The 14,894-nt window shown below is 43.2% G+C and overlaps 2 protein-coding genes across 5 annotated transcripts in view; one reads left to right on the top strand and one right to left on the bottom strand.

The window, feature by feature from the left end:
* Window positions 1–14,894, bottom strand: part of LOC139382196 (neurofibromin-like) — a 106,109-nt gene that overhangs the window by 53,541 nt on the left and 37,674 nt on the right. For 2 of the 4 annotated variants that reach the window (XM_071126075.1, XM_071126076.1), the window contains exons 29-34: window positions 11,872–11,934; window positions 8,220–8,378; window positions 7,952–8,049; window positions 7,433–7,579; window positions 7,181–7,327; window positions 6,949–7,059 (exon numbers count right to left, since the gene is read on the bottom strand). In XM_071126075.1, the coding sequence (XP_070982176.1) occupies window positions 6,949–7,059; window positions 7,181–7,327; window positions 7,433–7,579; window positions 7,952–8,049; window positions 8,220–8,378; window positions 11,872–11,934 (725 nt within the window). The remainder of the gene's footprint in view (window positions 1–6,948; window positions 7,060–7,180; window positions 7,328–7,432; window positions 7,580–7,951; window positions 8,050–8,219; window positions 8,379–11,871; window positions 11,935–14,894) is intronic. The other 2 variants (XM_071126077.1, XM_071126078.1) reach the window with 1 other exon arrangement.
* LOC139382824 (oligodendrocyte-myelin glycoprotein) lies at window positions 525–6,521 on the top strand. The gene is made up of 3 exons (XM_071127054.1): window positions 525–710; window positions 4,379–4,588; window positions 4,900–6,521. Exons 1-3 carry the CDS (start codon window positions 697–699, stop codon window positions 5,888–5,890), a joined length of 1,215 nt encoding a protein of 404 aa, XP_070983155.1. The 5' UTR covers window positions 525–696; the 3' UTR covers window positions 5,891–6,521.

The following is a 14,894-nucleotide window of genomic DNA, read 5'->3' as shown; positions in this document are numbered from 1 at the left end:
ACATTAGCAGCAGAGGGGGCCGGCACTGTGCTGCAATCCCCCCCCCCCCCCGCCTCATTAGCAGCAGAGGGGGCCGGCGCTGTGCTGCAATCCTCCATTCCCCACCCCCCCGCCTCATTAGCAGCAGAGGGGGCCGGCACTGTGCTGCAATCCTCCATTCCTCTCCCCCTCCCTCACTTGTTCTTCCTCCTCTCTCTCCCTTTCAGACTGCTCTTTCCTTGAGCACAGTGCTGCATCAAGAGCCTGCAGAGGAGCGGTGGAGACTGACTGGCGCTATCGAGGGCACCCTGCTCTGGCATGCCAGGAGGACGCCATAACCAAGAAGAGGGTATTGAGACAGAACGAGAGAGCCTGCCCACCACTGACCAGTGCCAACACAGCACTAGAGAGAGAGCGCGAGTGTAAGAGGGGGGAGATAGAGGGAAGAGAGGTCCACCTTCACCAGAGAAGGAAAAAAAGCAAGGGGGAAATAGAAAGCAAGTGTACCAGTGAGGAAGATATTGAAAGAAATTAAAAAAGACCCCAAAAGAGAGCAGAAATAGAAAGGATGCAAGAATATTGACAACTAACACCACCCAGATTTCACTTGACAATCACTCTCTCCACTCCGCTGCTCAGGAAAAAAACAGGGGGGAGCGAGTGAGAGGGCTGGCCGAGGGAAGGAGGAAGAAAAGAGCGAGATGACGGACTGAAGCAATGGAGAGGATAAGGTGAGTGACTAATGGCATGGAGAGAAAAACGTTAGGAGAGACGGGTGTACATGCTAAGACATGCACACATGACAGGACACAGTGCTTCACAGAGCAGTGATATATTTGATTCTGTACCACATTAGCTCAGTGGACTGCAGCAGGGTGATTTGTCGATGGCAGTCTACTGCTTCTCATTAGAGACTTACTATATGCTTCCCTCTCTCAATTTGGTATGTTACTATTGCAACTATTGTTATACAGGTTAAATGCAACCTCAGACTAACTTGCAGTATGCCATGACCTGAACAAGTTTCTAGAGAGAGCTCAGCTTATTATGTAATGCTATTAACCTGCGACACATGTGTTTGGCAAGCTCTTCGTAACACGCGCGCACACACACACACACACACACACACACACACACACACACACACACACACACACACACACACACACACACACACACACACACACACACACACACACACACACACACACACACACCCCCAGATAACCAGTAATTTGTGCCAGAGATGACAGGACACAACACAACTGTTTGTGTGCGTGCGTATGGGATCAAGAGTGTGTGTGTGTGTGCCGCCCTAAATGAATTCAGCCGGCTCTTACTGCAGTATTTCCGAGCTCCTACCCGCTGGCAAGGCATCAAGCTTAACGGCACACAGACTGACTGGGGCCCTTGTAAACTGCATCAAAGCTATTAGATATATCAGTCTGACCCTCAACGAGGACAGTTAGCATATAGCCTGGCGATACAATGATATACTATTATAAATGTCAGAGGGGTGTTAATGATTTGAATGGGAACGATAGGGAGGAGAGGGGTATGGGAAGGGAGAGGGCTCTGGTTTAAGTAAGATCCAATCTACCCAGCTGGTTCCCAGTCCTGACTTTCTAACAGGCTGGATTGTTCTGTGGGCAGCAGAACCAGTGTAGAGTGTTTTACTACTGTGTCCAGGTGTTTAATACTGCCTCTCTCCCATCTGGGAGGCTGTTGCTATGCATCAAAGGCTATCTCAAAACAGCAGCAGCTCCAGACAAGGTATTAAATCAATTCTACAGAGATTTCACTGGGGGGAAACTAGGCAGGTTATGAATAAGGGTGATAATGTAGCTAAAACTCCACCAACTACCGTTGTCTAGCAATCTATGTTTGAAAACTAGCATGCTGGCAGATACCAATAGACCTCCAGTCTTCACGCTATTGCTAGACAGCATTGGCTCTCAAAACTACCTCTAACTTCCTTCATACTGGACACAGAGACATACACATGGTATCCACTAGTTCAATTGACTTTAGTAGGGCTGTCCCCGACAACAACAAAAAAAATCTTGGTTGACCAATCGATTGGACGTAATTTTAAAACGTGTATTTTTCCATATATATTTGAATAAATTAAACTATATGTATGCTACTGAGCTTGTCTGATGCTTTAAGCACTGCGATTTAAAATTAAGACACAAATTACAAGAGGGAGCCAGAGATCAATAGAGCCTAACCGGACAACAAAAGCCTGTTCCCGACCCTCCTGCCACTGCTGCTGGCCTTAGCAGATTCTGGGGTTATGCTCCATCAGTTGCCAGGCTACACCAGTGGTCGGCAACCTTTTCCATTTGAAGTGCTAAGTTACCTTACCATTTCTACTGATCTGCGTGCCAGTTTTCACATGCACATTTTCACGGAACAGTTTCATTTCATTTATAATAAATTCGTCATCTCAAAATCAATTTCATGTGGTTAATCAAAATACTATCTAAATGAAAATGATACAAATCTAAAAGTAACTTCTATTGCCATTGCCAATATGTAAACATAACCTACATAAAAGACATCACATTGAAGCCTGCAGGTAGAAAATATCCCGATAAGAATAAATATCCTATAAATCACATTGGCTATGCATGGCCTGTTTGCAAGGAACTTTTGTATTTGTGCAACGGATAAGAAGCAATCAGGTTTCCACCGGATAGAGCATGACATTTCTTTCCCCTTTCACGCGAGTGGTTATAGAAAGAGAGAGAGCTGGAAAGATTTTTCAAATAGGCTACATTGAGGAACTATTGTCATTCTCAATGGGATGTAAAAACAGACTTTGTTTACTTGCTGTTTGAGGTGAAGAAAAAATGACTTTGAGAAGCTAGAGTTAAGACAATCAGAAATAGTATCAGATCCCCAAAACGGGCACACTTAACCTACATACATCTGCGTTCAGGCCAGGTAGCCTAGGCATACTTCTATGCATGTCCTTACTCAACATTGACAGAAGCACTCCAAACAAAAGACAATGAATAAATGGTCAACTCATACATGAAATAAACACAAACTTGTAGCCTAGGCTGTGCGCTCTGCAAACAACATGTCCAATCCTACAATACAACGGTAAGACTGTAACAAACAACATGTCCAATCCTACAATACAACGGTAAGACTGTAACAAACAACATGTCCAATCCTACAATACAACGGTAAGACTGTAACAAACAACATGTCCAATCCTACAATACAACGGTAAGACTGTAACAAACAACATGTCCAATCCTACAATACAACGGTAAGACTGTAACAAACAACATGTCCAATCCTACAATACAACGGTAAGACTGTAACAAACAACATGTCCAATCCTACAATACAACGGTAAGACTGTAACAAACAACATGTCCAATCCTACAATACAACGGTAAGACTGTAACAAACATGTCCAATCCTACAATACAACGGTAAGACTGTAACAGTAATATATTGAATGCATTAACAGAAATGATTGTATCCAAACAAACATTGTAGATTCAAAATGAACGGTAAATGTACTACTGGTGATACTGGTGTGCCATCCCCATGTCCTCAGCAATGGATTGGTCCACTGAGACAGGCCTCCACAATGGATTGGTCCACTGAGACAGGCGTGAATCAGATAGTTTTCTCGTGTGTATTCATTATTATTATTTTTATTATTTATTTTTTTAAATATGCGTGCCATAATTTAAAATATATTTGCCACTGCTCGAATAAAAAAAAAAAACTTGGTCGACCAACAGCCTATCGACCATACAATCGACTAAATTATGTAAGCCCTAGACTCTAGGGAAGTAGATAAAGGGCCTCAATGCCAAAATCCCGATATATCCCTTTAAGCTCCTGGTAATTGCAGCTTGGAAAAGCTAGCAAGGATTGGATTTAAGTGAGCTATTGCTAATCAATATGTAAATGCTAATGATGTCGGTAGCTAATTTAAATGTTAGTATTATTATTCTGCAGATGTGTGTGTGAATGAGTGATGGTTTTGACGTAAATCCATAATGCCCTACCAAGCAAAAAGGAAGTAATTGCTAATTTGGTCGAAAATAAGTTAATCATTTTTCCTACATTAAATACATGCTTAATCATGTGGATAAGTATCCTGCCTCTATTGTGTTTTGGAGAAAATGGGGCTCATGTTAGCAGTAACTGCATAAAGTTACTGTGAAACCAAGGTAAATAAAAGCTATTTTTCTCAGTTCCACACTATGAGCAGTTACCTTTTTGCTTGGTAGGGCAGCATACAGGATCAAAACGGTGCCCTTCCATTTGTGAGTCGATATAAATCGTGGGAGCAAAGAAGTGTTGAAGATCTATGTCCTTAGGTACAGTCCAGTGTCTCCTCTCACTGGGTCTCTCCCTCTCTCAGAGCCTTCATCATGCTCTACCGCACCCCGCTAGCCTGCCTCCTCCTGCTGCTCCTGTCGGGGGTGCTGGGCGGGCTGGTCCTGTCCATCTGCCCCGCCGTGTGCTCCTGCAGCCGGGGCCACCGTGTGGTGGACTGCTCCTCACGGCACCTCTCACAGCTGCCCCCAGGCCTGCAGCACAACATTCGCTTCCTCAACCTCTCACAAAACAGGTAGGATTACAACTTCTTCCTTCTCTTTATCATCTTCCTTCTCATCAGGTTGGATCCTACCTCTAAACGTCTGGGTTCTGAGATTGAGCAGCAACATGACTAATAGCCAGACAGAATCAGCAGGGAGGGGATCCTAATAATTACATTCAGTCTTTCTTGCATATTCAGTTGAAGAAACTCTCGCAATTCATGTTTGGTCAGTATGTGGTTTGATTTAAACTAACAATTCCACAGGCATCTTTTATTTTATCCCCTGTTGTGTCAAATGGTTGTGATTCTAACATCTGACCTCTCCCCCTCTCTCCCGACAGCCTTCGTGGTCTGGAGGGTCAGCTAAGCCACTACGCCCACCTGCGTACCCTGGACCTGTCCTATAATCTCCTGGGTCGCTTCCCCTCCGGCCTGCCTAGGGCCCTGTGGGACATCCGGGCCGCCGGCAACCAGCTCCGAGCCCTGGACAAGAACGACACGGCCTACCACTGGAACCTGCGGGTTCTGGACCTGTCAGCCAACGAGCTGGAGAGGGTGGTCTTCATCAACAACACCCTGCCCAGCCTACACGCCCTCAACCTGAGTCACAACCGGTTCTGGACGGTGCCCACCAACATGCCTCATAATCTGGAGATGGTGGATTTGTCCCACAACTACCTGGTTCAGATCCTCCTGGGGTCGTTGGACCGACTGCCCAGGCTGAAGAGGTTCTACCTGCACGCTAATCGCTTCTCCTGGGTGCCGGAGGGGGTGTTTGACCGGTTGGAGGGGCTCGAGTTGTTGACGCTCGGGGATAACCCTTGGGCTTGTGAGGAGGAGGAGAATATCACAAGGCTCTTGCTTTGGGCCGAACATACCCGCGCTGCCGTGTTGGGCTGCCCCTGCTACACTCGGCCAACCTGTGGGCAAGCCCATCTGGCAACTCCAGGAGGGGAGTGGCACTTTGCATCCTACACAGAGCCTCCGCTGGGGGCTGATGCCAGAGAGCTGGGCCGTGGAGGCCTCCCACCGGCTAGGGCTGCAGTCGCCACTTCTGGGTACCTGGTTAAGTCTGCGTTATTGGAGCCTGGGATGCATGGAGACAGGGGGGTGGCCAACGGCTCGGGGGATCAGACACTGTTCGTGTTCACCTCCACCCACTCGCATGGCCTCTCCACACACACAAGCACAACGGGGCGTCCGCACTCTGCCACCAAGAAGCCCAACACAGGAAGCACGCGGAGCAGAGGCCACGGTCTACACACACAGATTGTGTGTTCTGCTGTCGCCTTGAACCTTTTAGTCACAGTGACTGCCTTCAAAGCCTCCTAAAGAGACTAGAGCCAAGTCTTGATGGATTTGAGAGGGCTAACCCTATGTACATTTGACCCAGAATGTTAAAGGGAGTTTTGTTTTAATTTTCAAGAACGTTCGACTGTTACTGCCTAAAAAAAAAATGAATATAATTGTGTATTCTCGCTCATCTTCCAACAATTTGTGAGTGTAGTTGTGCTGTATGACTATATCTTTCAAACGCACATACAAATAATATCTAGGGCAAATGTATACACATACATGACTAATAATACTATCGGCGTGGAAACATGAATGCTCTACTCCATGTAGTCTATACTGCTTGTGTGTTCTGTTGACAAACGCTGCTGCGTTTTATGCTTTCTATGATATAAACACAGAAACAGAACATTTAGAATGCATTTACTGTACGTGTGGTTTGGATGAGTCAGAGTATGATGTGAGATACCTAATCTTTACACCTTGGCATCAGCTTGGTTACGGGGGATGTCTAGAAGTACTTAAAACCCTAACATGCATGCACACAAACACCTTGACTCTTTATAAGCTCCTAAAAATAACTGAAAGTTAAAACAAAATGAAACCAAACTATTCTCCTCTGGGCATTGAAATCCTCACACATCATTGACCATTTGGTAAGAAAGTGACCCTCTTTCCACTATTGTAAGGTGCAGACTTCCCCCCACTATACTCCCTACCACACACAAAGACAGAGGTAAAGGGTAGCTCTAAATCTGGTTCACCAGACATCCTGACTCCCCCAGAACAGTGGGCAGCAGCCTGGGGAGGAGGCATAGGGTAGCCCTCCTCTTCAGCTGAGTTGGAACTAAGAGGCTATGATATATAGCCCCATAAAGCCTGCTGTAATGAGTGAATGGACCTTCCTGGGTCTTTTCCCTTACAGCTTGGAAGTCAGCAGTGGTAAAAATTTAGGAGGACACAATCCCTCTCCCTACCAACGGAAGGCCCAATCTAGATGAGTATCAACTTGTGTTGATAAAGTTTGTTTATCAAGCTGGTTTATAATAACAATAATATACGTAGACGCCAACATACACTCCTTGGATTGGTCTTACCTGCGAGCAATGTAGTAGAAGAGTGGGTTGCCATTCTTGGAGGTGCCAGCCTGGTAGAAGACGTTGAGGGTCTTCAGGGCTTTGAATTCATCTTTTTCATGGACCTGGTGCCTGGAAATCAGGGACAAACAGAAAATAGAATGCTTCTGAATCAACTCCACTCACCAACTGCTAGCATCCGGAGTGTCTTTGAACATTTTACACACTAACTCTACAGTAGGAGAACAGTTACCTGGTCATAAACTCTTCAAACTTGGAGCTGGTGAGGTTGAGGCTGGACCAGTGTGTGTCGGCCACAGGTTTGTGCTCGGGTGGCCCCAGGTAGGCCAGGAGGGTGGCCATCTTGTCAAACGGCCGCCTGCCCACTGCCTTGTGGTCCCTATGGAATGGAAAGAGGGGAGAGAGAGACCGCTGTCAGACAAAGAGGGCTATACTGGTAGTGCACATAATAACATGATGACTGGTGACTCATCATGTTACTGACCTGTTGCTAGAGAGGTACTGTCCGATCCTCTCCTGGTTGTTCCACAGCAGCCTGTGGAGGGCCAGAACGTTGCCATCACTGATGAAGGACAGGCTGTGGTTGACTGAGTCACTTGGAGGAGAGTCAGATGCTATGTCCAAGAAGAACCTGCAGGACAATACAGATGGCTCACACAGAGAATGGTCAACTACAGAACTGGAAATCGATTACAAAAATCTTTAACATTTTAGAAAACGAGTCTAGGTATGTAATTCTCAGCTTCATAACAAAGTCGGGACTCGGATCAGTTCCTGCTTTTCAAAATACTGAGAGAGCAGTGTGTGCTATTATTATCCGCTTTCAACGTGAGGCTTTTTTGTCAAAAGCTTTGCTGGTATTAAAATTATTCTGACTTACCGTCCATGTCAGAAAATATACAGGTTAAGATGTCGTCACAAATCTGGGACCAGCACCGATGCAAAGTAGCATAGCTGGTCCCATTGTTGCAAAGAGTTTTTTGTCATCTTCAACCTAGCTTACCGCCTGGCTGCATCAAAGTTGCTTTTCACAAAGTCGTTAAAAGGCCTCATGTGCTCCTCTTTGGTAAACAACACATGGTTGGCAATGCTCTGGAGGATCTGAAGACAGAGACAAAAACACAAAAAAAGAGCGCAAATTAACTCAAATAAAAGGTCATAAATCAAATGTATTTTTTACAATTACTTTATCAAACTCTTTCGGGTCAAAGCCACTACTGCCGTTTTCACAAGGTGCTTATTTTAGTAAGATGGAAGCTCCCAACCCATACCTTGGACATGAGCTTTAGTCCTCTCTCTATCCTGGGTGGGGGCTTCTCATCCAGGATGCCTGCCTCGTAGGGCGACACGATGGCAGGGTTGATGAAGCGCAGGAACATGGCACTGCCCACCGCCCCAATACTGTCCTGGGGGAAACGCTGGCTCACCACCTAGTGGAAGAGGAGGGTGATGGAGAACAATGGGGAGGGAGGAGAGCAGGAGGGGTGGGAACAGAGTGGGGAGAAGACAAAATAAAAAAAGTTAGATGCTTGTACGACATGACTGAGAAGATCTCACACCACCCTTCTCAAAGCCAACCACAGAACGCGAGAGAAAGAAAAAAGCAAGAGAGAAATAAAGGAAGAGTCAAAGTGCAGGAGGGAGGGAGGGAGGGAGGGAGCTAAGTACGGAAGTCCAGAGAAGACAGACAGTGCATTCGGAAAGTATTCAGACCCCTTGACTTTTTCCGTATTTTGGTACAGCCTTATTCTAAAATGGATTAAATTACAAATGTTCCTCAATTTACACACAATCCCCCTGAATGACAAAGCGAATATATATATTTAAAAAATATTATTTACATAAGTATTCAGACCCTTTGCTTTGAGACTCGAAATTGAGCTCAGGTGCATCCTGTTTCCATGAATCATCCTTGAGATGTTTAATACAACTTGGAGTCCACCTGTGGTAAATTCAATTGATTGGACATGATTTAGAAAGGCACACACCTGTCTATATAAGCATTCTATATAAGGTCCCACAGCTGACAGTGCATGTCAGAGCAAAAACCAGGCCATGAGGTCGAAGGAATTGTCCGTAGAGCTCAGAGACAGGATTGTGTCGAGGCATAGATCTGGAGAAAGGTACAAAAAAAATTATGCTGCATTGAAGGTCTCCAAGAACACAGTGGTCTCCATCATTCTTAAATGGAAGAAATTTGGAACCACCAAGACTCTTACTAAAGCTGGCCGCCCAGCCAAATTTAGCAATTGGGGCAAAAGAGGTGACCAAGAACCTGATGATCACTCCTCTGTTCCTCTGTGGAGATGGGAGAACCTTCTAGAAGGACAACCATCTCTGCAGCACTCCACCAATCAGGCCTTCATGGTAGAGTGGCTAGATGGAAGCCACTCCTCTGTGGCCACTCCTCAGCCACTCCCACTCCTCAGTAAAAAGGTACATGACAGCAGCTTGGAATTTGCCAAAAGGCACCTAAAGGACTCTCAGACCATGAGAAACAAGATTCTCTGGTCTGATGAAACCATGATTGACCTATTTGGCCTGAATGCCAAGTCTCACATCTGGAGGAAACCTGGCACCATCCCTACGGTGAAGTATGCTGCGGGGATGTTTTTCAGCGGCAGGGACTGGGAGACTAGTCAGGATCAAGGGAAAGATGAACGGTGCAAACTACAGAGAGCTCCTTGATGAAAACCTGCTCCTGAGTGCTCAGGACCTCAGACTGGGGTGAAGGTTCACCTTCCAAAAGGATAATGACCCTAAGCACACAGCCAAGACAACAAAGGAGTGGCTTCAATACAAGTCTCTGAATGTCCTTGAGTGGCCCAGCCAAAGCACGGACTTGAACCCAATCAAACGTCTCTGGAGAGACCTGAAAATTGCTGTGCAGCCTCACTGCACATCCAACCTGACAGAGCTTGAAAGGATCTGCAGAGAAGAATGGGAGAAACTCCCCAAATACAGGTGCGCCAAGCTTGTAGCGTCATACCCAAGAAGACTCAAGGTTGTAATTGCTACCAAAGGTGCTACAACAAAGTAAAGGGTCTAAATACTTATGTATTTGTGATATTTCCAAAGTTTTCTAGAAACCTGTTTTTGCTTTGTCATTATGGGTTATTGTGTGTAAGGCTGTAACCTAAGAAAAGGGGTTACAACAACTTTTGTTATGTAGTGATCATGAGATAGATAAGTTGTGATCTCGACATAACAAGGGAATTATTATTTTTATTCATATCCTTCTCTCTGGATTTCCGTAACTATGACAAAAACATTTGAATTAAAGCTTAGAGGAAAATGAAGCCTTTGAAAAACAAACTAAATGCCAGCAGCAGAGGACAAGAGCTTGCTTTTAGTGGAACTGACAGTGTTTTAGCAACATCAAATCTTACTCATATCTGTTCATTTACACACCCAGGAGCACTTAGATATGGTCATTTTCATGGTTTCATAGAATGTTAAGGAATGATGTATAGTAAGGCGTTTGGGAAAATTCTATAGCAATATTGAGCGGGAAAGCGGCCGTGCCTTTGAACAATTAATAGACACTGCAGTAAATAAAACCAAATGTATATATCTGTCTTGTCCAGGACTGGCGTCTAGGCAGATCAGTGCGCCATAACCAAATCAGAGCTAAGCCATTTGCCACATAGGCCTGCGATCATTAACTTTGAACTGGACTGCGTTTTCAAACAGTAGCAATAGCGCAACTTTGGATCATTAGTGCGGATTTGCCAAAAGCCACAAAATACACCTGAATGGATTTCTGCAAATACCACGAGAATCCTCTTAAATTTGGGAACTTAGGCCTATTGACAACTTTTATACATAGGATGCTGTATACAGCACTTTAACACATTAAAATAAAACAGATAAATAATATTTGCCCAGTCTTTGGTGCTGTGCTTTCAGATGTGCTGCGACACTAATCACAAAGTATTTAACTCGAAATAGGGCTGCATCGCAGTGCTAGCTGTGCCACTAGAGATCCTGGGTCGAGTCTAGGCTGTCACAGCCGACTAGGAGACCCATGAGGCGGGGCACAATTGGCCCAGCATCATCCGAGTTAGGGGAGGTTTTGACCGGCAGGGATGTCCTTGTCCCATCGCGCTTTAGCGACTCTTACGGCGGGCAGGGCGCATGCACGCTGACGCGGTCGCCCAATTTTTCAGTTTTTGATTTGTTAAAAAAGTTTGAAATATCCAATAAATGTCGTTCCACTTCATGATTGTGTCCCATTTGTTGTTGATTCTTCACAAAAAAATACAATTTTATATCTTTATGTTTGAAGCCTGAAATGTGGCAAAAGGTTGCAAAGTTCAAGGGGGCCGAATACTTTCGCAAGGCACTGTATATATATATTTAAAGTACCTATAGCTCGTAATGTTTAAACTTGTTTTTCATTTTTTTGCACTACATTGATGAAAGAAAGAAAGAGAAAGGAAAGAAAGAAAAAGAAATCAAGGAAAGGGGAGAAAGAAAAGAGAATACTGGCGTCAAACTCACTCCACCGAGGGCCGAATGTCTGCGGGTTTACGATCCTCCCTTGTACTTGATCGACCATTAAAAACTGATTAGTAAACAACTCCCCTCACCTTGTTGTTTAGGTCCTAATTGAAAGGAAAAAACTAAAAGCCGCAGACACTAGGCCCGCCATGGATAAAGTTTGACACCCCTGCTGTAACGGAATGCACTGGTTTCTTGGCATGGTTAATAGGAAATGGAAGCAACTAAGTTGGCACCTGTATTAGTACAAGGATTTTAAGAGAAGGCTGAACACAGACTTGAATGTGAAAACCGTTTCAAGATGAACAAATTAAGCACTAAATCAAACCATAAAAATAAATAAAAATTTTAAAAATGCAACAAAAACGTATTTTTGCTTTTGAAAATAAAGTGGCTGAGGAAAAAGTTCTCTGAACTTACTGCTTTTTTGTTTTCCTTTCTGTCTTTAACTGTGGCTTTAGTCAGTAGAGAGTGGCAAGTAGCCTACAGAACAGAGATGAGCACAAACAGGTCACAGCACCGGCCACACACACACCACACAAACACGCTACACAAGAGCATCTGCCGGCACAGCCCTACTATTGAACAGCATAGCATGTGTCTGTTCAGGTTTTTTTACAGGCAGATTTTAGCACTATGGTAGTAGTATGGGAGAGTATCGAGCAAATGGAGATCGATATGTATAAACTTCACTTTCTGTGAGATTTCGGTTTTGTGTGCCACAAAATAACATTAGTGGTTCCAAAGCACCCTGTGTTCATCTCATTGAGATATCAAAACAGCTGATGTGTTACTTTAAGTCAGTGTAGGGAGAAATTCCATCTTTGTGGAATCAGAGAGCAGTAGGGCAGCGGTGTCGGCTCATCAGACATGCAGATGGAAAGGAAATAGGCTGGGGTAGCGTGTGTCCATACAGAGGTGTTCTTTCATGGAAAAGTTAGGCTTAATAGAGACGGAAGTCTGTGTGTGTGTGTAAGAGGTTGGGTGACTGTGAGCAGGAACACACTAGCTGCTTTGTGGTGTCTTGATGTTGCTGTAGCCAGGTAATTCAACTTTATATGTTCCCCCTTTTCAAACTACCACCATTGAAGGTACAGCCCTTATTCTGTTCTGTCACAGTACATGAAGAGAGAACATGTAGGAGAGGGCAGAGTACAGTGGTTCCTCCTTTAAAAGTTGCATCATACTTGCGGGCTGCTGCAGCATTCTATGGCACGTTAATTAATTGTCAGCCATATTTTACATTAATGCACGTTAGTGCTATTTTGACCACCAGAGGGCACCTTTGAGAAGCATTTGATTGTCTCCCATATTGGCACTACTAGAGAATTTAAAACCTTTTGTAATAACATAGTACATGGGATTGATTAATAAATTTGATTAATATTATGGTGTTTCTATTCCAAGAAAATAATGCGGGCACGCGAGAGACAGGGAGGAAGAAGTAGGCTGTCCTTGTTAATAAGAATTTGTTCTTAACTGACTCCATATGTGTGATTTCATAGTTGTGATGTCTTCACTATTATTCTACAATGTAGAAAATAGTTTAAAAAAAGAAAAATCCTGAAATGGGTAGGTATTTCCAAACTTTTGAATGGTACTTGCTTAATTCATTTGATTAATATTATGGTGTTTCTATTCCAAGAAAAACAAAAAAATATCTGGGTTTCCGTTAGGATGGAATGGAAAATATGGCGCTGTACAACGAGTCTGTCGGCAGTACAGTACTGGACTATTTAGCTAAAGAATCCCAAAATAAGAATTTGTTCTTAACTGGCTTGCCTAGTTTAAAAAAAAGGTTACACTAAGAGCATAACATTTCTACACCATAATTTTCTAATTCTAGTCTAACCAATAATCAAACGGAGATTGAGTGAAAACAAAAATCTCATTGGTCCACATGCTTGCCTCAGAACAGCGCGAAACGATACTGAAATCTTATTTCTTCAAAAATCTTACTGCTTTAAATCCTATTGCCTCTAACTTCAATATGCTTTTTCCATAAATAAAGACCTACACCATTTTTAACAGCACATTACTCAACACTAGTGAGACTCATTTCACCTATGGTAGGCCAACAGTACATTGACAAATATTTTTTTCAATGAAATGATTCTCTGCCAACATTTACATTTAGAGGATTGGAGGATTCTAAATTAATATTGAAGGGGAATTTTCCATTAGATATTCTCAGATAAACGGAAAATGCCCTTTAGATATTAATTTAGAATCCTCCAATCCTCTACATGCAATTATTGGAGGCTTTATTTACAAAGTAGTGAGAATGTCTCACCCCATGTTCAAGAATTGCCTTTTTCTCGCTCACTCCTGGTTAAATGAAAACCAAATCTCCCAAATATCGTTACTTTTTAAACAAAGCGATTATTATGAATTAATTTAGAATGATATAAAAGCCCCTTAGATATTCTCACAGATCCTAAGGGATTTCTATAATAGTAAATGAAAAGGTAACGATATTTTGAAGATTTCGTTTTCATTTAACCAAGAGTGAGTGAGAAAAAGGCAATTCTTGAACATGGGGTGAGACATTCGCACTAATTTGTAAATAAAAACAGTTTGTTATTTAGAATTATTTATTTCTGGAGAAACATAACTTTATTATTTAGCAGACATCACTTGCTTATATTCAGTCAACACTTATATCTTAAGAATATCATGGAATATAATTGAATATTTTCATTTTCCATGCTCGTCTCAGAGCAGTGTGAAACGGTGCTGAAATAGACATCCACAGTGTGAAGGAGATATATATATATATAAAAACTATTTTGGAGATTTCGTTTAAATCTTTTTTTTACAATGAGCAACTGCAATCTGAATAAAGGCCAAAATAATATTTAGATTGACCAAAATATAGCCCTGCTAGCCATAATGGTCTGTAGTTTAGACCCAATGATTCGTCTGACAAACAAAGAACTTTGCGTCCTGCAGGTCCAGGCATGGATCAAAGTTGGCGAGATATTCAATGACATCTTCACAGACAAATCAACCGTGGCCCTTGAGAAATTTGCTCAAAATTGTTACAGAAAAAAAAGATCAAGCAAGCCGAGTCCCAAGCATCCGCTCAAACGCCATGTGTGGGGGGCAATTTCTAGCCAAGGACCAGGCCCATATTAGATTTTTTGAGTTTGGTTATTTACAAGCAAAAGGTACATAAAATATTGTAGCCTCCACCCCACGGACTGTTAGGTGTGTTACAACAATAATTCACTCTCGCCTCCTTTTTCAGGTATCACGGCTCAAGATGTCTTTGAGGAAGAAATAATCAAGAGATGTGCTGGACCCTGTCAGAGAGGTGTTTCAGGGACCACATGTCTTTTAAGGTAGGACTATAGCAATATTTTGTTACATTTAGGCCTATTTACATGTATATTTCTATTATTGTCCCTAATGTTGGCTGTTAAGCTTTTTTTCTTCTCCAA

This window comes from Oncorhynchus clarkii, chromosome 24 (assembly GCF_045791955.1).
Source record: "Oncorhynchus clarkii lewisi isolate Uvic-CL-2024 chromosome 24, UVic_Ocla_1.0, whole genome shotgun sequence".
Taxonomy (NCBI): domain Eukaryota; kingdom Metazoa; phylum Chordata; class Actinopteri; order Salmoniformes; family Salmonidae; genus Oncorhynchus; species Oncorhynchus clarkii.
Note: the sequence above shows the minus strand (reverse complement) of the source record. Positions and strands in the feature narration are given on the sequence as shown.